The following is a 23,344-nucleotide window of genomic DNA, read 5'->3' as shown; positions in this document are numbered from 1 at the left end:
AAATGGAACATGCCTTGTCATAACACCTCTGTAAAGAAGATAATTCACCCCACTCCAACACCAGCACTTCTCACTCAAGAGAAGAATAAGGTTGAACCCCAAGTCACAGCACTCCTCTCCTGTGGGCTGTGCTCCAAGCACAGCACTGAACATCCTTCCATCTTCCAGAGCCATTCCCAGAATGGAAGCATCCTGTCTGCAGGCCACGACAGTGTCCATCCACCAAGTCACCCCCCAGGTCTAGAGGGCCAAGTTCAGATGATGTGCAGTAGTTCTCTGATACAGAAGGCACTCCCACTCAACTTGATACCTACCTCTGAAAGGCACTGAAAAGAGATTTATTTTTACTCATATGTGCAGTTGGAACATTTTTTTTCTGAAGAGCTACCAAGGAAAAAACTGGAAGATAATGAGCAATAGCCAACAGCACTTTGTGCTAAAATCACTTCCTGCTCCCCTCTCTCCACAGTGCAACGAGAAGAAAGAGGTGACAAGATAATGAAATGTGTGAGGTTGGGCTTTGAAAGATTGAGGAGATCTGTGCCAATTCACTGCTACTGCAAATAGAATGCAGAAGCTGCTCAGATCTCTACAATTAAGGAAACTTTTCCCAACTGTCCGTACTATTTAAAACCACAGTTGAACTTGGAACCTACAACAGAACTCCGACTTTCCTGGAATTAAAAAAGGAATTACTTTCTGGAGAGGAGAAGGAGGGGTTGGGGGACATCCTAAACTGCCCAACAGAAGAAACAAATCTTCCTTCCCATGCCAAACAGCTGACCACACTCTTAATATCACTCTTCTGGAAGCCAAAAGGCACATTATGCCTCTTACTTTAAAATGGAGGATTTTTCTTCCTTGCTCTTCAGGAATCAAAAATACAACCTGATTTTCCTTTCCTTATTAGCTACACTGCCCTATGCACACACTTGGAAAAACTGATGACACAAGGTATACTCTCATCTCTAATGGAGGCACCAAAGTATTTCTAAAATAAACAGCTTTTAGAATACACATTGGTCTTGGTTAGGATAAATTATAATGTAATTTGGTACCATTTTTTCCTAATTATTTTAGAAAACACATATGTTTGCAGGTCCAATATTCTAAAATAGATCTCACATGACGATTTCTGTTCTAAATACAGCACCTTCTAAACTGTGCAACACACTGTGCTGCTGCTGATTAACACAAACCCCAGAGGAGTGGAAGTGGATGTCTGGGGAAACACAGAAAAAGTACCTTTTAAAGGTTCCATGATTTCCCAGAGCCTAAGCCATAGCTCTTTATATATTTAAGAAACAGCTTCTACTGAAAAAAATCAAATAAAGGGGCAGTGCTTGGCAAACCTTTTCAGCACACTGCACCTTGGGAGGAAGGAGGGAGTTGGTTACAGAGGCTCTCCAGGCCTCGTAGAAATCCCACAGAAACAGAGGGAGTAGGGAACACATTTCAGCTACTGAACAGCATATTCCAGCTTTGTTTCCTAAAGAAAGGTCGTGTCCAACTCCCTGACAGCATTTTGTAGGCAGCAGCAGCTGAAAGGAAGCAGCACTGGAAAAGGGAATTACCTTCTGGAGTAAGGATGTTTGCTTATGTGTTTAAGATACTTAAACATTAACACATTTAACTGTTGGAGCAAGTCCAGAGGAAGCCACAGAGTTGATAAGGGGACTGGAGCAGCTCCCCTATGGACACAGGCTGGGAGAGCTGAGACCATTCAGCCTGGAGAGGAGGTGGAGTGGAGACCTCACAGCACCTTCCAGGATCTGAAGGGACCCTACAGGGAAGCTGGAGAGGGACTGTTCATCAGGAACTGCAGTGACAGGATGAGGGGGAATGGCTTCAAACTGACAGGTTTAGATTGGATATTAGGAAGAAATTCTTCCCTGTGAGGGTGGGGAGGCCCTGGCACAGAGAAGCTGTGGCTGCCCCATCCCTGGAAGTGCCCAAGGCCAGGCTGGACGGGGCTTGGAGCAACCTGAGTTAGTGGAAGGTGTCCCTGCCCAGGGCAGGGGTGGCACTGGATAAGCACCACAGTGCCTTCCCACCCAAACCATCCTGTGACTCCGTATGTTCAACTCAGCATGTCAGCAGCTCAGAATTAAATCCATGTATCATCAGAGACACATTGGGAAGATGGAAGATACAGAGAAAATGAAGTACTGTCACATAAGGCCTTGGAAAACCTGCTCATCCCTTTGAACAGAAATGTAAGGCAAAGAGAGTGGTGGAGGAAACAGAGCCAAAAGATCACAGTTGAAGAGACAGATCTGCTGCTCCTGGGGACTAAGTAACACTAAAAGAAAAGGGGAAAAAAAAGATCTCAAGAGGGTGGAAACAACAGAAGTAAGAGGTTTAAAAACTTCCCATGTACAAGGAAGCATTTTAGAGGGAATGCTAATCCAGAACTGATCATGAGCAGAGAAAGCTGGAAGTCATAGATCATTAGCTGCCCCTGAAAGGGAGACAAAACAAATGCAGTATTAGAAGAACAAATGAAGGTGAAGAAATGGGGGGAACAGGTATAAGATGAATCACAGAAAGGCTCTAGAACTAGTAAGATTCAGAAAAATCAGCCCCTTTAGAGCAAGTAATTATCTCTTTCCCTTTCAAGGCAGTGCTGTTTGAACACCTGCTCAGTGTTTGGTATTACAGTGGTGCAATGCACTTTTTGGGTTAGATTTTGCACTTGTGAATGCACCTGACCTGCGTTGCAGAGCCAACATTCCTGAAAGATTTCCATTTATAATTCAGACTGCACAAACTGCCAAGAAACATACTACAAACTCATCACTTTTTCTTTCAATTGGAAAACCTGATAATGAGCTCTGAGACTTTACAAGCCAATAAAGTACTAGGAAAGAAAACCAAATGTATTATTTTCTTAAGGGCTGGAAGAAATTCCAGTGCTTTTCCCCATACGAGGAACTGAGCATTCTGACAGGAATCAGAGGGCAAACTTTCTGCAAATGCCCTATGGCAGGGCCAGGGTTACCCTTTCCACTCCTCTCTTTTCCTTCATCAGGGTCTTCTATCTTGTTTACAAGTTTACCCCTTTTTAACTTGAAGACAACCCTGAAGAGAGTCTCCCACTCACCTCAAACATCCACAGTGGAGGTAAGACATTTTCATCACAACATCCACAGAATGCACTTAAGATTGGAGAGATTAGGGAACTGTATCCCTCAGCATTCATTTTCATGCTGCATTTATTCTGCAATTACCTTCGAAACATACATTTACCACCACAGCTTTCATATCTCAGTCAAAACACATTTCAGCCCATCGATACATAAAGAAAATTAAGGATTATCAAGATAATTATCTGGAAACTAACCTTTCTGTTATTGCAAATGACAAAACTAGACTTAGTTTGCCACTTCTCCAACAGAAGTCTCGTCACCTGACCCTGAAATTAATTTACAGTTTGCTTTCTGAGAACTATTTATGTCCTAAGCAAATTGACCTTGTCATAAAAAAAGCCCAGCCACAAACAAATTTAGAGTCATTTTTTCAGTACAAAAGCCAACTATTAAATGACATTTGATTTTCATTCAACCATCTTAAATCTCTTTAGATATTTTCCAAACAACTAGTAAAACCCCCACAATTCTTCCTAATTAAATTCTGAATTTAAACATGACCTTCAAAAGAATGCTACAAAAACATAGAAACCATTTTTTTTCCCCTTGGAATACATCACATAATTTGCTGACCGTGTATCCTTGCTGTGCAGGGCAGAACATTTATCAAATGCATAACTGACAACAATATTTACAAGAATGGCCATTAGCAAAAAAACCCACAAAAGCTCAGTAGAATAAAACCACTGATTAGGTGCCTTAAAGGGTGAAAATAAAGATTCACAAACAAAACGTCTTCTGTTTTGGTATAAAAATGATGGCACATTGCACTAGACAACAGATTTGTTAACAATGAAAAAAAAGAAAACCCCCAGGTTTTGTGTGGCACTCCCAAGCACTACTCATACAAGTCTTCCTTGTCTGTGCTAACTTTAAAAAACCTCCACAGACCAGCACACAAATATAAATTAGTTAGAACCCTGTTACATTAAAAAAAAGAAAAACAGACCGTGATTTGAAAATTCTGTTATATATCCACAACAAAAAATGTAGCCTTATTTTAGCAACAATCAAGACAGCCATTGAAAGTATCATGAAAATTCCCTCTGTACTAAGTGGCTAATTGCTAAATAGATCTGCATTTACCACGTAGCAGTGTCACAGACTGAGACATTTTAACGCAGATTTACACCAGGAAAAGCCAACTCTAAAGATACATACGACCACTCGGACTCCAGCTGCTCCCTGTAGACTCTCAGCACATGCAGAGCCACGGCCAAGTTCCTGGGGTGCAGCAGCTCTCCCACCTTCCCCGGGTCCAGGCAGGTGAACAGGACCATGCAGCAATAGGCAACCACCCTCCTGTCGCTGTACGGCAGGCACGTCCTGCCAGGGAGAACAGGGGGAACAGCACCTTAACAGGAGCCTGCAAAACCAGGCCAGTGGCACCCAGCTCACTGAGCTGCTCTTCCAGACAACCACGAGTTGGTCTCTGCCTAAGAGGGACAGAATTCACCCCAAGTCCCAGCTGAAGGTCAAACTTAACAGGAAACTTAAAAATATTCATGCGAAATTAGAACTAACTGAAGAGCTAGAAACTGGGGGAAACAACAATAAACTGCTTTTCTGTTCATAAGGTCTTTCTACACCCAGTGCTGACAAACAGGCTTCCAAAACCCACTCAGAACAATTCTCAAGCCTTTGTCACCAGCTCACTAAGAAAAGTCTGGGCTAACACATCAACTACATTGCCATGTGTCTGCCCAGAATAGTTTATTTAATATTTCATTACACAAACATGACGAAACCTCCAGGAAGATATGCTGGTGAGCTCAGGAGGGGGACAAAAGGATTGGAAGACACAAAGATTAATGGACCTTTGTAGATTCTGCATGATCCAGCAATACTGAAAGGCCTGCACAGCGGTGAAAAAAGAAAACGCTGCCTTCTTGGAAACGAGTGTAACTGCTTGAAAACACATCTGAAATACAGCTCATGGCTGAAGCTCCTCATTCAAAATAGAGTTTTCTTCCAGTTTCCACCAAATTAAACCAATTTACGGTTAGTGTGGAACAAGCAGGTTTCGAAAGGCCCTGACCCTTGCGGTTGGCTAACAGAAAACATCTACAGGATATGGTCTCAACCATCCCCTCCTCACCAAAGTTATTTTTCAGAGTTTCATGGTGCAAAGGGCACAGCCATCATGTGCAAGAGATTTGAACACAACCACAGAAATGACACCAGGAGAAAACCCGCCTCCATGCTTACAAGAAGAGATCTGGGAAAGCACACTTCCAAAGGCTATTCTGGGAATCTCCATTTCCTGCTGCAATGTTTCCAAGAAACTGGAGACTACAACGAAGAGCTGAAAAAAACCCAGAAAATAATATTAACAGGAATTCAAAACAACACTAATACATTTCATATAAACGACATTTCAGTATTACAGACACACAGTGCAGAACCATCTCCACAAAGCTTCAGGTGCAGTATTTCACTGCTACTGTACATAAATATTGGCATTTTCTCTTCTAATGCAAATAATTTTACAAAGTATTTTAGAATTATACACAGGACTTGTTTGGGTATTAAACACTGGCAACTAGTGATGACAAGAATGAATTGACAGTACCTTGCTATTCACATCACATTCTGCTTAGTTGGTCAAATCATTAAAGAATATGATGATGTGCTCAATACTTGCTAATTTCTATCCCAGAAAAATCAAAGCCAGCACTCCAAGTTACTTTGCCTCCAATTTTAACACTGAATTTAATATGGCAGATTTCTGCTCTTACAACAAAGGATTTATTCTAGCCTCTTCTCAGTACAGATTTAAATATGGGAAGATGGTAATTCACCACACAGTTTAATATCCTAGAGCAGCCAAAAGGTCTAAATTCACAAAAAAGAAAAACATGAACCCACAGACCTCACAAAATTAAAACACTTTTGCTAGCCCTATTGACAGCTCTCAATAGCCTGGCCCTTGTTAACAGGCTGGCAAAGAAACTTCAAATTAAATGTTTAAACTCAGTTTAAGAGCTATTACAAATATCAGCCTATTACAGATGGAGGTGGCTGATATTGCCAGGTTCTGTAAAACTAAAATTAGGTCTCTTGGAAGGATGTTGTGCCAGCTGGCAGCCAGATTTCCTACAGAAGTCTGGGCATACGTTCCCTTGGGAACAACAAGAAAGCAAGTCAAAAATGAGGTCACTGGGGCTTAGGGAATAGTAACTTGTCCTTCCATGTATATATATATATATATATGTTTAAGCCCAAAGTATGTATGTCTTCTCCATAATGCATTTTGAATCCTATTCCCCTCTAGTTGTGATGATGCCCATTCTCTCCCTGCACATCTGCAGTGTTTCATTATTTCCTGCTTGTCCCTGTGCTTCTGCTTTTCCTGCCCATCTGCTTCCCACCCTGCTGACTCAGGAGTTTGCTGAGGGACAAGCACAGGCACACCAGAGGACACTTTATGGGGAAAAGAAAACCAAAAAGGCAGCAAATCCTAGGAACAGGGTATTGCTTCCTTTGGGGAATTCCTTACCTACACTGTGAGGAGAAAGGCCTCCCACGAATACAAGAGGTTGGTTGATTATACCCAGTCTTTCCATGGAATTTGCTTGATCTTTTCCAGCTATGAATTACACTTTGGTCATTAGAGATTAGTCTGTCCAAAAACTACTACAGACCAGGGAAAAAACACCACAGATCTTTTAAAGTTACCATTCTTACTGTACAGACACTGCTTTTCTCCTCTGCAAAAACTTCATCGCCATAAAATCATAGAATCCTGAAATCATTAAGCTTGGAAAAGACCTTGAAGATCATCAAGTCCACCCATCAACCCAGCACCATCATGTCCTCAAGTGCCACAGCCTCACATTTTCTGAACACTTCCAAGGATGGTGACTCCACCACTTCTCTGGAAGCCCTTTCCAATGCTTGACAGCCCTTTCCACGAAGAAGTTTTCCCTGATACCAAACCTAAATGTCCCCTGGCACAACTTAAGGCCATTTCCTTCCATGGCCTTTCCATGCCCTTAGAGCAAAAGCAAGAAAATCTAGAAGCTGATGAAGACAGCCTTCCATTTTTCCATTTGCTCAATGTTCTTTCTGAAAAGGGGAGGGAAAAGGAAAAGAAAGAAAAAGAAAATAAAAGGGTAAGCCTATTTCACTTTTCCCATGAAAATGCACACATCTTTATGAAGTTAAAAACAATTATCAAACACCAACTTCAACAATTCTGTAGCTATCGGCACAGCTACATTTTAACTGAAAAAAGATTGCTCTGTGTGTGGTCACCAGGACTATTTTTAACCTGATGGTCAACCACTGGGAAATTACATGTACTAAGATGTACCTTCTGATATGCAGATGGACCCTAGAGCTGAAGAGATTTTCGCCCTCAGTGCAACTTCAATGATTGCTGCAAAAGAAGGGTGTTCTTTGGCAAATGCAAACACACAGAGTGCACCTTGCCCTCTCAACCAGCCTGCCATGGGTTATGGACACTTCTCTAGGTTCTGCAGAAACAACCTCTTTATACAACAGGGTAAGGGGTACAAGTGGAAACACTGACTCTTTAGTAATGAATTTTGGTACCTAAATGCTTGTCTACACGTAAACTGATCTTTCAGAGTCGCTCCAGGCCACCCATGCAAAAGGTGAGGCAGCTGATCCTCAGTGCCCTGCAGGAGGATGGTTTAAATGCACTCCAGCAGGTCAGTACCTTCAGCATCACAGCTCCCTCTGTTCCCTGCAGTCCCTTATAACGACACAACAACTGAAACAGGCTCTAGTGCATGCTTCTCAATTATTAGATTGAAATTGTATCATTTAACAATAATATTATATGGTCTGAAGGACACAATCCCAGGATGGGTCAGGCTGGAAGGGACCACAATGGCTCATCTGGTCCCACCTCCCTGCTCAGGCAGGGCCAGCCCAGAGCACATGGCACAGGATTGTGTCCAGAGGGGTCTGGAATATCCCCAGGGAGGAGACTCCACACCCCTTCTGGTCTCTGTTGAGGGCTGGGTCACTGCCCAGCAAAGAAGTTCTTCCTCCTGTCCAGGTGGACCTTCCTGGGCATCAGTTCCTGCCCGTTCCTGCTGTGCCATTGCTGGGCCCCCCCAGCAGAGCCTGGGCCATCCTCTGCCCCCTCCCTGCAGCCCCTGGCACACCCTGGGGAGGGCCCCTCTCAGGCTCTGCTCTGGAGGCTGAACAGCCCCAGCTCCCTCAGCCTTTGCTGCTCCCAGAGATGCTCCAGTCCCTGAATCATCTCCAGCCTCTGCTGGACCCACTCCATGAATCCCCACAGGCCTGACCTGTGTCCTTCTCCCCACAAAGACATCATTTCACACAGTGTCATTTGCAGAATCCGATTTTGTATAAGATGAAAACTTAATCCCTGAAGTTCTTAGGACAAAGAGTTTAAGCATTAGGATTTTGAAATACAATACACTGTTTCCTTCTGCTCCACATGGCTGGAGCAGCAGCCCTTGAACTTGCTCACCGATCACCTTGGAACACCTTGACAGCAGCTGTAGAGGCTTAAAACAGGCCTAAGAGATTTCCATTCTTTTTATTTGGGACAGACAGCACAGTGATAGCTGTGATCCTCAGCCTTTACTGCAATTATAAAACAAATAGAGATATAAAACAAATCCAACCAAAGCTGTACAGCATCGCTGGTCAGACTGCAACATAAGGCCTGCAAACCTACATCTGTCATTTAATGCTCTGCTAAGCACTAACACGCAGGAAGGGCAGAGCTGCAGTGCCCCCTCTGCACTGGGCAGGCACTGAGGCTTACAAGGACCTGGAGCACATCCCACTCTGCCAGTGCCCTCCAGAGCACCTCTGGTTGTTTGTAAACAATGGCAGAATGCTCTGTGATACACTGCCACCCCTGGGAAAATAAAACCTCCAGCTCAGCAGAAGGTGTAGACCTCTATTACTACAAAATGTGAGTTTCCACCACTGCCATCCGGTCATTGACTTGTTTCCTTGTGGCTGCAAGTTAAAGCAACTTCCAGTCATAAAAAGAGTTATTTGCCTCTTCGCCACCATGAATCATACCACAAATACTGATGAAAATGTATTTTCCTTGGAAAACAGTCTGTCTAGACTACTCAAATTGAATCTCCAATACATATATGGGCTCTGTCATTTAACGTTATTAAAGCAGTGCTCAGTATTTTATTTCTGTAAATAAAATGAACGTCTAGCTACCGATGTGATTTCCGCCTCGATCTTCCTGCACTTGCTGCAGTGCAGACTAGGAACCCACTTTTACCATCTGTGGAATACCAGCAATGTTGTGTTTAATAAGTTTCTGCTCCCAATCCTCAACCCTTCCACCTCCAAAACAAAGTCAGACTCTTAATTTTTTTTTCCTTTCCCTCCAGAAGTGCCAACTCTAATATTACCAGAACATTCCATGCACTGACTGGACAACCTCTCTGTTCTTGCAAGATAAACGTCTAGGCAGAGTATCAACAGGGTGTTCTGACTGAACAGGAGCATTTGACTCCAAGGCAAGTGAGATCCCCACTGTGCTATCAGGAATGTGCAGTTGAGAGAAGCAGAAGAGAGTTGGAAGAAACCATCAGAGCCCACATCAAATTAGCCTCTGATGCAAATTAAGTTCTAACGAAGTCTCACAACGGGAGACTCAAAAAAATTTATTTCTGCATTTTCTAGGAAGGAAAAGAGTCAGTTTGACAGACCACTGAGGACATGAAGTTCACAGTGACTCTGATTCAAACAGCATTAGCAAGGCTTATTAAATACAGTAACAGGACCATTTTCTTTAGCTCCTGGTATTTTAATTGCATCATTTCATTTTTAGAAAGTAAACATAAGTGTGCTCATTTCTTTAATAAATTATCTACTAAAATCTAAAGGCATATGAAATGGGACTCGTGTTACATCCCCACAAGCAGCAGAAACACATGCCTGAGATTAGTTTCCTATGTGAAGTAAAACACGTCTAAGTGCTTGCAGACCTGGAACTGCATTTATAAGTTTCCTGCACACATTAGCATGTAAAATCTTGTTCTGGAATCAGCCTAAAAGCTGAGCCTAAATCTAACAGACAATGTCTCTTTAAAGAAAGACCCTGCTGTAGCAAAATCAGCAAGTTTGAAGTACTGGGGAGTCTCAACCTGGGCTTAAACCATGCCAGGAAACCAAGAAAAATAACAAGAAGGACTGGCCACCCACTATGCATTACTCGTGGTGTCTGACCCTATGACACACTCCTTCATGAGACCTTGTACAGGTCTGAAAAAAAAATGAAAAAAGGAAATTATTAACACTTAAAATACTAACCAAGATTATGAGCAAATTTCTCCAATTATTTTTGATGGCATACTGTGGATGTTGTTCCATTTAACCCCAAATTTCCACCTAAGTGTTTATACTTTCCCTCAAAAAGCTAAAGGATCTCTTTCTGTAAGTCTGTGGAAAGGGTATCAGACTTCCCCCCCTCCCTTGTAGCATTTATACTCTGCATCTGCCTCATAGATGGACCATGGTCCTTTTGCAAGGACAGAAAATGACAAGTATACTTACATTTAATATTTTCAGTTGCATATCCACATTAATATACAGCAACAATTTTAGCATCAACCTTTTTGGGCATTACCATTTATTTTTACTTATTTTTGATACCAATAAAGACAGTTTGCCTCTTCCCATTACCATATTGTGGTCCCTTTTGTATCACACGTGCTGTATTGTCCAGAGGATGGAAGAAAGGGAAAGAACTTGATGTCTCTTGGTAAAAATCATGTAACTTGGCAATATTCCCTAAAATTATCACCAGAAGGTAATGACAGGCACAAGGCATTTCTCTCCAAGTCCAAAGCTGGTAGCAAAAAAGGATGCTGCAGAATGGGAAATAAATCTTGTAGCTTGTGTCTGAAAAGCCACAGTCACACAGCTCCCTTTTCCCACTGGAACAATGCTCCTGTAACTGGAGACTCTGCAAGTTGTGCCTTGGCCATGATAATCAAAAGGTTCAGAGAATGCCATGGTGAACTTCTACACAATTATAACCCCTTGGATTTTTATCCCAACAGGCAACAGTTTATCCAAAGACAAGCAGATGCCTCCCATTGTTCTCTCTGCCCAGATCTTCCTCCAGCTTTTTTCCATCCCCTTCCATCTTCACTTTCCCTGGAGGAAGAACTACAGCACCCTTGGGCCTCGGTGGAAGGCTCTTTAGAAGGGGTATTTCCTCTCAGTACATATGAAAACAGCTCAGCTCCTTCTCCCTGCATTGTATTTAGGATGTTCTGTCTTTACTAAGTTCTCTGCAATTAAAAGGTTGGTTTGCCCCATTTTTCCCACCTTTATCTTGAGATCCTGATGCCCCTGCTGGAGAAAACATGGCAACCATATTAAATCTACAGATATTTCTGCAAGGTTTGAGTCACATATATTTATGTAGATCAGAAACCTGCCTCATTATCACTCTTGCTGACATTATTTGCTGGTAGGGTAGGGGACAGTAAAGAAGAAGGAAGGAAGGGAAGGGCTTACAGAACACTGTATTTAAAGATCCACAGAAATATATGCATTACTGTTCATTTCAAGCCTCAACCAAAGTAACCAGAAACCATTCTAATTAAATAGACATCAGCAAACTCCTATTTCCTTTGTGCTCCAAGTGGATATCAGTCCACATTAGAAAACCACTATGCATGTGGCATAAATCAGCAACATCTTGGCAGGCTGTACTAGAAAGCCTCCAAATTGCAGGAGCAGGAATAAAACCAAACCAGCTCTACACACTGTCTAAAAGCTGTACCAGCAAGGAGCAGGGAGCCCACAGGGCAGCCCACTGGCCTGCTAATTGTGCTGCCTTAGGGATATTTCCTCAGGTTAGTCTCTCTCCTAGAGGGAGTAAAATGCTTCACAGTGACAATGACACACCACTGCCTCTGCCTTCCAGTACAGCAATCAGTGAGTGCCACGGGAAGGACACCTTGGATCATCAGCACAACACCAAACTGTTAGAAAGCAGCAGCTCTCTAGTCACTGTTTCAAAGTCTGCTCCCAGTGCCACCCATGCCATCAGTACCTGGCAGGTGAACATCATCAGGCAAGATCTGGTCTGTAGTTCAAACTGTAGCTCAACAAGGTGCTGAAATAAAACATTTTTATACTCACAGTCCACAGTAAATGAAATAATTCAGCTCAGCACAGCTTAAATGGAGAGAGACAGGACAAGGAGAAGGGCTTCAAGCTGACAGAGTAGGTTTAGATTAGATATTAGGAAGAAATTCTCCCCTGGGAGGGTGGGGAGGCCCTGGCACAGATTGCCCAGAGAAGCTGTGGCTGCTCCGTCCCTGGAAGTGTCCAAGTGTCCAAGCTTAGACAGGGCTTGGAGCAACCTGGGCTAGTGGAAGGTGCCCCTGCCCATGGCAGAGGGTTGGAAGTCGATGAACTCCAAGGTCTCTTCCAGCCCAGGCCATTCTGTGATTCTATGATCCTAAATCAGTCAGTCACTGCAGAAACAACAGGACTCAGGCAGAGGATCGAGCCCACAGAAGGAAAAAAAGCACTACCAAGAACCACAAGATTCAAACATAGGACATTTAGATCTAGGAAAAGGTTTTAAAATGAGAGAGACTAATAAAGTATAAAACACAGCAAACCAGAGTTTACTGCATTTCCACACCAGAGCCTGTGCAACGATGATCCAAGCCCTGCTGGAAGTTGGAAGCCCCACTCTCCCTCCTATGGCCGTAACCCTTGCCCTAGGTGTTCTGAAAACTGTTCAAAAAAAGCTGTGGCAGTATCCACCAAAACCCAGCAGAGAGAGGGCAGCTGTACATTCAGAAGTGCAGAGCAGGGCAGGACTGGAGCAGCTGTGCCCCGGGTACCTCCCCCTGCCCAGCCCCAATCCTGCCTGCACCAGGGACCAGCCAGGGGAACTGCCTGCAGCCACAAATCCTGCTGCTCCCCCCCACCAGAGACCTTGCTGGCTGCTGCTCACACTCACTTCTAAGAGCAGCTCAGACTTGTCTAAAGAAACCAACACATTAAAACAAAAAGAGCTAAACAAAGGAACAAAAAGACCTCACCCCAACTGAACAACCCCTAATGGTACAAAAGAACAAACCAATTACTTAAAACCTTCCTGTCTGGTAAAAGTAGTAAAATGCTCTGAGCTATAGTAATTAGGGGATTGCAAAACTCAAAAAAACAGAGGATTTTCTTAAGCTATGGAAACATGAAACCAAAATCCCAATACAAGTGCAACTAGCAGTTTACTCCTACCAGATAGTGTATCAACTGATTGTTAGGGCACACACTCTGCAAATGCTACAGAGACCATGAAAATCCCAATATTATTTTTACAGATTGGAAAAACACAAAGGCCAAAAACAACACCAATAACTCAAATAAAAAACTCATGCTTATGTTTACATAAAAGTTTGATGAGTATAATATATTCGTCACACTCCCACAATTATTCCCCGAAAATACTATAAATATTATTTTGACAATGTAATTATAGTTTTTACTTTAACAGTGGCAGCAAAGTGTTGGCACCAATCCCCCATACAAAAAGGCTAACAGACAAAGCAAAGATCACACATAGGAAACTGGCAACTCTTATTCCTATGTCCCTTATTCCTATGGCTAAAAAAAGTCTGTTTAAATTAGCATCTGGTCTCTTTAAGCTGTAATACACAAGTAGTTTTAATTATGCTAGCAGTAAGCAAAAGGAAACCCCAAACACAAAAAAATAAATGGAAGTGCAGATGTTTAAACCCTCTTTATTTCCAAGCAGCTGAGGCATGCTCCTTTCACGCTGCTGTTGGGGAATCAACCCCACACACTGTGGGTCCATCTGGGAACTGCCCTCTCCCACCTCCCCTCCCTCAAAAGAAAAGCCAGTATGAACCTAAACTGACAAATGTCACCCATGAACAGTTCATGATCGGCCTCTAGGACAGGTAAAGTGATTCAAGCTTTATAACCACTCACTCATTCCACATAAATCAGCACCTAACGTGACTCATACCAAAAAATCTGCAGCACGAGAATTTACAGTAGACTCTCAGAAACAAAACAATCACAGACACAATCCCCAACAAACAGTATGCCTTCTCCTCCAGAGATAAATATAGGAGGCACTGATGTGGGAAGAGAGGAAGGATGAACTTTCCTTCCTTAATCCTGTTGGTTTAAATCTAGCAGCCATTGTGTATGAGAGTCTCCAGGACAAAATTCAGAAGTCACACCTTCTCCAAATCCATATAACAAAGGATAAGGTACACACAGAAGTATCAAAAAGGGGGAAAAAATAGTTAGACTCTGATGTTAGTAGATAAGCCATAAATGCTCAGATTTTCAAACTAATTAAGCCTTAAATATCCAGAATCTCCATCTAACTCATTCTGCAAAGGTACCACTCCAGTGCACTCCGAAAAGGTCCAAGTATTTACTTCTAGCTCATTTTCCTACTGGTAGGAAGGTAGTGTTTTTAAGGGGACCAAAAGTAAGAGTGCTGCTGTTGCCACTGCCTTCTAGGGGAAGAAAACAAATAAACAGATAAATGTTGACAAGAAACTGTAAACGGTTAGGGACACGTGGCTGCCCATTTAGGAAACAATACAGGAAAACCAGTTCAGCCTGGTTTGGCAGGTCTGAGACCGCCTCCTTTCCCTGCCCTTCTGTACCTTCCAAGTTAGCCTGTCTCAGTTTTCCACGGCAATTCCAATCTGCCAGTGGTTCAGTGCAGAACTGGGAAAAGGTCAGAGCAAAGGAACATCTTCTGGTTTGTCTCACTGAGCCATGACAGAACCAAAGCTTTATTTCTCCCAGCCTCTCTTAAAGAAGTAGAAATCATTGCAACCACTTCACTGGTATTCATCCATTTTTGCTTTCAGGAATACTCTTGCAAATATAACAATTCAACCCTGTTTTACTCAGATTGTTATTGAGCAAAACAAAAACATTTGATTAAACATCTCCTTTTCTGTAAATCTTGGACAATGACTTTGAATTAACAACTTTTTAGAAGGGAGAAGGTACCCAGTGCAGCTGCTGAGAATCTTATCTCCTCTTCCCATCCATTTTCAGGGATCTCTCATAACGAAACTTCAACGTGATTTTCTAGTGCTACATGAACTCCTACAGTTTACAGTTCAGTGCCTTTTGAAACACAGCATGTCTTCACCTTCAAAAGCTTATAAAGAAATCAAGTATCCTTCTTTGCTCAACCCTGGGATGTTCTCCTGCAGACCTCAGGAGAGGTCTTGTTACTTCATCAAAGATGAAATGTTTCCATCCCATCTGGCTTTTGCAAGAAATGTAATCTCTGGAACCTATATATAGGCCTAGGTCCCTTAGATCTTACTGCTGAAGCACACACACAACCCCGTGTTATTTTTTTATTTTTAATGTCTATAAAGGAGTGATATTTTTATTTGGACAAAGCTTTGAATTCCAAGGTTACTCAGTGCTGTCTCTTCTGCACTGATAGACTAAAATGTACTTCCCAAGGCATTTGCTTCCTAGACAAGGAGCAACCCATAAGTACCAAGGTCTGGGGTAGCTGGGTTTTCATTAACTAAAACAAAAATATGCATGAGAGCTGATCAAACCAGTCAGAGCATTTAAACACCACAGACTGAGGCCAAACACAAGGGATTCCCAAGGGATTCCCAAGGGATTACTAATGCTCCTGGTGGGCAGAGAGAAAAGAGGCAGCAGGAAAGGAGAGAGAAAAAAAGAGAAGAGTTAAAAAAGGAGGAGAGGGGGAAAAAGGGGGAAAAAGGGAGAGAGGAAAAATGGCAGGAGGACAAAAGGTAAGGAGGAAAAAAGGCAGGAAGAAAAAGGCAAGAGGAAAAAAGGTAAGGAAAAAAAGGTGGGAGGAAAAAGGCCTGAGGGAGAAAAAAAGGGCAGGGGAAAAAAGGTGGGAGGAAAAAAGGCTCAAAGCAAGACACATTTTCTATAGCTCCCTTGTAAGAACATGACATTTGCAGTCCTTGAAAAATGTTTAAAACCAGATATTCCATATTTTCCCACACATCCTCCCTCAAGAAAGGAAGCAGGAACAGGTGTTAGACACCTGATATTCACGTTGCTGAACATCCTACCAGAAAATGCTCAAGTTACTATAATAAGCACAGTATTAAAAAATTTACACGGGGTCATCTTTCAGCACTGCTTTTAAAGGAATGCTTTAAGTTCTGTTCTGAAGAGACTATCTGTAGCTGTTTAACTACACCTGAACACTTTGCAGAACATTGGAAGCCAAGTCAAATTCCTGCTTAAGGATTCCAGCTTATTATCCACTACAATTTAGCCAAAGTTCCTGGGCTTTGTAGCATTCAGAGCAGTGAACACCCCAAACCTTGCTCTAACTGCCAGCACACCTGGGCACGGGTTTTGGCTGAGATCCCCAGCAGTGCCCGTGCCATGAACACATGGGATTCCCCCATTATAACACATTTTGAGGCAGCTTACCCTGATTGCTTAAAACTCCCAAAAACTTCAGGGCCACGGCATCAGCACAGCACAATAACACCAACACCTGTGCTACCTGATTTAACACAAGCTCTGCATCCCCAGGAGCCTGGAAGTTTGGAATGCTGGAGCCACACTCAGAGCACCTCCCAGGCACACACTGAGAGCTCAGTTCTGCTCAGAGAGGACAATCACCTCATTCAGAGAACTTGCACAACAAATTGTCTCAGGCAGGGCAGCCATCAGGCACTCAGTGCCTTTTCATACGGGAGGGCAGGAAAGTATTTTGGCAGATGAATCGTTTTTTAAGCAATTACGTTGGAATTCAAGGCACATTCCTCAGCATCGGCAGTATTTTGAGGTGGTGAAAGGTTTGAGAAGATCTATTTACAAACAAAAAGATTAAAGCTCCTCCTGTCCAAGCTGGAGTGGGAATAAATGAGAGGATCAAATGGGACATGCCTATAGAATGTAAGCTTGCTGCAAAACACATATGCCTTTGCTTGCAACTATCTTTTTTTTTTCCAGATTTCAGAGATGAATCCTAAATCCAGTTCTCTCACTCTAGAATTTAAAGATCCATCATCTTGACAAACCTCAGTGTACCTTCCCAAAGTTCTGCTGGAAAGCTTAGGATTTGCCCTAGCAAAAAGGAAAAAAAGAAACAAACCTAACCCCACGAGACACATGCAATGAAGTGAAGGAGATTTTCTACTTGGGCTTCTGACAAGGATATTTCCTATGTCTGCTGCAATCCCAAACATACTGAACTACTTCTTAGCTCTTAAGAGATGTGGGTCTGCTTTAAGTTCAGATAAAGTTCATCTGGCAGCTTCATCAGCTGCTCCTCTGGCAAGTGCTTTTTGCTTTTGTACCCAGAGCAGGAAAAAAAAAAAAGGTTGTTACAATGAGACTTTTCTTTTTTTTATTAAAAGAATTAATGTGAAAATTCCACTAAATCTATATTCTGCAGAGAGTTCAATTTTTCCCTACAACTTAAAGTAAAAAATTGAGTACCTCTGCTCCCAGGGAAAAGGGGACAAGATGAGAGGAAACAGCCTCAGGCTGTGCCAGGTGAGATCAGGTTGGACATCAGGAGGAATTTCCTCCTGGAAAGGGTGGTCAGGCCTTGGCAGGGGCTGCCCAGGGAGGTTTGGAGTGCCCAGCCCTGGAGGTGTCCCAGGAAGGCCTGGCCGTGGCACTCAGTGCTCTGGGCTGGGGACAAGGTGGGGATGGGGCACAGGGGGATCCATGGGCTGGGAGGGCTGTTCCAACCCTAACCATTCCATGATTCTCTGAACTCTCTGCACACTCATCTAGCTGTTGGCTTCACTGTGCAACTCCTTAGAGCAGGGTCCCTCCTCCAAGTAGTAAAAAACTTGCTCCAGACAGATTCCTGCTATGTACTGTAAGCAATTCTGAGAAGAGACACGAGGCTGTGGAATGCAACTCAGACTAACTGGGAAGTAAGCTGGGAGAAAGAGTGGGGACAAACAGCTAACTGCAGCAACACCTCACAGGAAAGGCCTAAAAATGCTGGTTTTTTTTTTTTTAATGTAAGTATGGAAAAGAAAGGAGAATATTATTACAGGGACAGCTGGCTTGCAGGTGGGATTGGACAACCCTTATATGCCATATGTAAGAATTAACTATTTATTTTTAAACCTATCTGAAGCCTTAAAAAGCTATTTCAGGACAGGCATTTCAACTCACCTTCAAGTTTTCTGGCCCACTGCCTTATCCTGCACTCAAAACAAAAGCTTTGTTCATTGGCTGGGACAAGTACATTACAAGCACACAGGATTTTTTTTTTGGTACCATTAAAAAGAAAAAAGAAAGATATATGCTGAAAACTCACAGTAGGGTTGTTTCAGTAAATATACTGAAGTGAGCAGCCCAATTAACCATGTATATAACACCTAGGCCTAAGATACACTATTTTAAAAGTATTTCTCCTAGCAGAGAAGATGCAAAGGATTCTGGATTTAATTGAATAACTATTAGCAACAGTTTTTAGTCATGCTACTTAGCACAACACCTCCTTTTTGGCTGCTTTGATCACATCCTCTCCCTTAGAACCACCACACTGGTCACAGTAGTGGCCACAGAATATATACTTTATTTCATTTCAGGTTTTACCCATTTCAAATTGTACTACACTGAACTTTCCTACAAAAATTACCCCACCACTCAGACTTACCAGTGGATAAGAGTGCAAACATACCACAGATCAGGTTAAACCAATTTTTCAGTCTGCAGGAAGAATTTTCAATCTCATCTTCATAAATACAATAATGCTGGAACCTCAAATTTACTCAGCCTACAATGATTTGCTCCGGGAATTTTTCACAGGAACAAGGTCTGAAACACTGTTTAGTGCTGTTCACTCTGCAATACAGCATTGCCTCTTTCTTTTATTTTGTTGCTGTGGAAGCAACATGAAGGTACTTTAAAAAACCTAAGGACATAAACAGGCACCAAGAGGGATCACCCAGTCCAAGCAGCCATCTGAGGGAGGAAACAGGACACATATCCAAGTGAACACCTTGAAATATTCCACTTTACACCTAATTATCTGCTAGAACAAGATACACATGCTACTCCAGCCCCATGACCTGATTCCCTGCATGAAACACGAGGGGAATCACGAAGCAGAATTACAGTTAATAAACCCAGTACCATTTACTGATTTCATGGGTTTCTTTTGTTTCAGCAGTGCTATCCAAGCCCAATTGAGTGATTTGCTTCGCTTCTGACACCACGACTAATAATCCACAGTCAAATTGAACTGTTCCCTTCCCAGGTACCCCCTGCAGCAGGAGCTGCTGCTCCAGGCACCAGCTTCATTTCCACTTAGAACAAAGTTCATCAGATCACTCAGCAAGGAATTAGCAACACTTGCTTGTCTAGAATTTTTGTGCTGCTGTGCTGAGACACAGGGAATACATAAGCCATGCTCTTCACTGAGTTCCCCAACAGTATCACATGAGCCACCTATCCTGGGGCAATACAGCAAACTTTAGTTCCAACTCTAATGTGTTTGCTGAATGGCTACATCGAGTAACAGTCCCAGAACAACTCTGACTGAAACACTGTTAGAAACTGTCTGGTCAATGCCACCCTTCTGTTCATGGTGACAAACAGATGGTGCCCCAGCCTGTGGTTAGGAAAAGGAACCTGAAGCAGATAACCAAATTACTGGGTTCCATCCCTCCTTTTTTTTTCCCTCAGCAAGATTCCCTGCTGGTTCTTCAGCCCCCAGAGCAGAGACCAGCACACATGTGTGACAGTCCAGCAAGGAGGGGACAAAGGAAGGGACAGCAGCAATGAGACTATGGGGGAAACCTCAGGCCACGTCTGTACCCAACAAGGGGCACATCCTCCTCCCTCTCCTGCAGCTGCTGGGCAGCCCCTCCGAGCCCACCTCCCCAGGACAGCTTTGGGAACCCTCTGCTGTCCAAGGCCCCGGCAGGGACAGTGTCAGGCTGGACAAAAGCAGCATTTCAGCTCCCAACACTTTTCCTTTTATCTCACTGGTCTATAGAGGGGTTCCCAGTCCTCCCTGTGACAAGGCTTCAAAGTCACCCCTGGGTGCCATCAGTTCCTCCCTTCTTGGCCCCCGAGCAAGCCCTCTTTTTGTCACCCACAGAGCTTACAGTTCTGGCCCTCCCACCCTGAAGGGCCATGCTGGCACCACTGCTCCTTCCCTGGCAGCAATGGGTGCAGGAGTGACCTTGGCTTAAGCACAAACCCTCAGGTGCCTCCAAGGCTTGGCTTTGAGCCAAACTGAGCAGCAAAAGAAAGCCCAGTGTTCTGGACCTCGCTGCTCCCCCCAGCTTCACAAAGGTGTTTGAGGGGCAGGGACTTAGGACAGTTGTTCCACTTGCTTCCACACAATGATACAAAAGCCAGGGAAAACCTCATCCAAGGAATGGGAATGAAAAGAAATGAAAGTAGAGAGACAAACCAGATGTTCCTCATCACTCTCTGAAAATGCCTTAATCCAGTGAAATGAGTTTGGGAGAAATCAGTAGCAATAACTACCACTAGGGAGGAAGGGCTCTGGAGTCACATTTTCCCTTCACTGCATAGAAAGAAAAAAATTGACCCACTAAGGAAACATGAACACTACTCAGATCAGCACCTAATTCTTGGCAGGTATCATCCTGACTGGCCAGCAAGCACCGTGCACAAAGGAAAATCTAAAAATCATTTTTAAAAAGTCACAGCTGCAATCTGCTTCCTGGAATCAGACAAGTTATTTCAAGTATCATCAAAAAAAAAATATTTGCACATGGAATAAAAGACAGTAAAATGGTAGAACATGTTTTGAAGGGAGGTACTACAGGAGCTTTTCATTTTTGCAATCCAGATATCCTGGTTCATTTCAGAGTTTCCACATATCTTTAACAATCTATAGGGAACAGTTCATGAAAAATACAACTGGACTAGACATGAGGCCAAGATTTTTTTTCAAGCAATGTAAGAGAGACTCCCCCCTGATTCTTAACTACAACTAAAGAAACAATTCACCTTTATCAAACAAACACAGCAGTAAAGGGACATTGCACCTCCCACACAAAAAAATACAGTGCAGGCTATACCTTTAAAAAAATCCCAGGCCTTACCAGGCAATAACAATTCTTCTTTGACTTGCATTCCATGAAGTAATTTGATCAAATGGACAGATGTGGAGATGAGACCCAAGTTCCTATTATTAAATTGAGGAAAAAAAATAATAATTTGCTTGATATAAAATACACTTGAATAAAATTAAAAGGCTTTTCACCAAAGTTAACAGCAAACCTTTAGCCTCTTCAGGATCTCCAAAATAAAAACCAGTTTCTCCTACTTTACTGCCTATCAGCAGCCACATTATTGCCATCAGAAGCAAATCAAAGGGGCTTACAGCATCAGCCTGCATTCTAACAATTCTGGACACAGTACCTTCAGAGCTAAGTACCCTTTCCTCTCTTTTTGCTATTCTTCTAATCGGATGTTAAAAGTTAGCAAATTATTCCTGTAATTTGAACAGCTTTACTTGTGTAAAAGCATCCAGGGAAAGAGTCACGTCCATTACTCTGTAATAAACTTGGAGGATTTTCAATGCCAACAAAGCAGTTTGTGACACCATCAAAAACCAAGGGGGCCAGCTCCAAGGGAACCTTACACAACTCTCAGAGGGAAGCAGAGAAGGTCAAGTAACCATTTATCCTTCCTCCAGTGAGGAGGAAAATCATAGGTGCCATCTCAGAATGGTCTGAGTTGCAGCTTTTGTGGCATTAACAAAACTCTGCCCCAGCACAGAAGCTACGACTTGGTCCCAGGGCAAAATGACATTTAGTTCAATAAATCAAATGTGACAAGTCCCAATAGGCCAAATTTGCAGAGTGTACTCCACAGTAAGTCTTTGTGACCCACAAGAAACTTGTAACAGGCCTTTGGGTTTTTTTTTTTTTTTTGGTCAGTTGGTTTGAGGTTCTTGGGCAGGATTGGGGCAGGGAGAGTGTTGCTGTTTTGTTGGGTTTTTAAAAAACAGCAGCCAGACTACCAGGTTTTCACTTACTACAGCTCGTTGTGTCCCAAGCATCCCTTCAATGCTGCAAGAGACACAGGCAAAAATAAGAGAGGCTAAATAACTTAAGGAGCCAGATTGACTTTTCCTCCATTAATATCAGTTTGCCTGGGCATGTATCAGGGTTAATATGCACAAGTTCTACACGCTTTCCTTTGCCATGAGGGCCAGACAGATCTAAATGTACCTTAAAAGACATACTACTTCTGTAACTGATAATTATGACTATTTACTCATTCATTATGTTATCCAAAAAATTGAAGAAAGAGAAAAAAATGGGTATTTATACAGTCAGGTTTCCAACAGGCTTATAGCATTTGCATCATCAACTTGTATTAAGGACCCAGACGGTTGTTCCATTATTCAGCAGAGCCCCAAACTCTGACCTACAAATAGCTCAGCTGTTTTTGTTTCTTGTATATTTGATTTCAAGTGACTGCATCAATCAGAAAATGCCAGTTAATAAATCAACCAACACAGTAGAGTAAAACAATAATCTCTGTATGAAAGCACACAAACATCAGGTGGTGATAATTTTTCGTGGGCTAAGCCAGCTGCTGACTGTACCTCAGGAGGTGCTGGTTCCTGGCACACTGCACACAGGCATTCCTCAGGCACCTGAAGCACTCAGCCACGAGCAGCAGGCAGGTGTCCACCTCTGCCAGCCCACAGGAGTCCCTGCAGCTCTGCTCAATGGCACAGGAGGCACTGGTCAGGATTTCCAGGAGGTCTCGAAATACACTTTCTTCTGCCACTTCTCTGAAAGAAATAAATTTGCAGTGAAAAGGAGGAAAAATGCCCTGCTGCCCAAAAGCCTCTGGCAATGACACTTCCTACTGTAAACCCAAAGATGTTTCTGCAACAATCTTTAACTATGCACAGTATACAAAGTCTTTCAAGTAGGAGCAAAAGACATCACACAATCCTCCCACCAGCCTTTTCAGAAAAGAGGTTGTAGGAGAGTTTTGTTCCCTTAGTATTTCCCCATGACTTTTCAGCAGATCTTTGGAATCTTATGGAAAAGGAAAAAGTCTCCCCAGTGCACAGGGCTGCCTTGTTTATTATGCATGTTGCTTTAAGAGAAGATGCTCTAATTAATTAACACAGTTCAGGTGTCCCACATTAGATCACAGATCATGAACATCCTGAGTTGGAAGGCACCCACAAGGAT

At 42.9% G+C, this 23,344-nt stretch overlaps 1 protein-coding gene across 1 annotated transcript in view; it reads right to left on the bottom strand.

The window, feature by feature from the left end:
• Positions 1-23,344, bottom strand: part of ATXN10 (ataxin 10) — a 65,966-nt gene that overhangs the window by 41,324 nt on the left and 1,298 nt on the right. The window contains exons 2-5 of the mRNA XM_029963731.1: positions 22,741-22,932; positions 21,227-21,309; positions 5,358-5,454; positions 4,311-4,475 (exon numbers count right to left, since the gene is read on the bottom strand). Coding sequence (XP_029819591.1) covers positions 4,311-4,475; positions 5,358-5,454; positions 21,227-21,309; positions 22,741-22,932 — 537 coding nt within the window. The remainder of the gene's footprint in view (positions 1-4,310; positions 4,476-5,357; positions 5,455-21,226; positions 21,310-22,740; positions 22,933-23,344) is intronic.

The sequence above is a fragment of the Manacus vitellinus genome, unplaced genomic scaffold, assembly GCF_001715985.3.
Source record: "Manacus vitellinus isolate BGI_N305 unplaced genomic scaffold, ASM171598v3 scaffold_104_pilon, whole genome shotgun sequence".
NCBI classification, from domain to species: Eukaryota; Metazoa; Chordata; class Aves; order Passeriformes; family Pipridae; genus Manacus; species Manacus vitellinus.
This window is presented reverse-complemented; position numbering and strand designations above follow the sequence as displayed.